Genomic DNA, 306 nt, shown 5'->3' with positions numbered 1-306 from the left:
GTGGGGGCGGTGGCAGCCCCCCCTCACTGTCTACCCCCCACAGTGACTCGGGTACCTTCCTGGGACTAGGCACAGTGACGGGCTCTGTTGCCATCCACATTGCCTTCTCGCTGGTACAGGGGCAGCCACAGTAACCCCCTCCCTTCCCAGGGCTGCACTGTCCTGCCCCCTGTCCTTCCCCACAGAGGCTGTACTATGTGAAGGAGGCCCATGGCATTGTGGTGACAGACATGGCTTTTGTCCCTGAGAGCCAACACGGACGGGAGCTGCTGGCAGGGAACGAGGCTGCCCTGCTCAGCGTTGCTG

General features: G+C 63.1%; 1 protein-coding gene across 1 annotated transcript in view; it reads left to right on the top strand.

The window, feature by feature from the left end:
- The window catches only part of PREB (prolactin regulatory element binding), a gene marked incomplete at both ends in the record, with an annotated part of 1587 nt that extends 1288 nt beyond the window's left edge, over positions 1–299 (top strand). The window contains 2 exons of the mRNA XM_010019139.1: positions 44–113; positions 186–299. Of these exons, the coding sequence (XP_010017441.1) occupies positions 44–113; positions 186–299 (184 nt within the window). The remainder of the gene's footprint in view (positions 1–43; positions 114–185) is intronic.
- Positions 300–306: the final 7 nt, after the last annotated feature.

This window comes from Nestor notabilis, unplaced genomic scaffold, assembly GCF_000696875.1.
Source record: "Nestor notabilis isolate BGI_N333 unplaced genomic scaffold, ASM69687v1 scaffold20797, whole genome shotgun sequence".
Taxonomy (NCBI): Eukaryota; Metazoa; Chordata; class Aves; order Psittaciformes; family Psittacidae; genus Nestor; species Nestor notabilis.
Note: the sequence above shows the minus strand (reverse complement) of the source record. Positions and strands in the feature narration are given on the sequence as shown.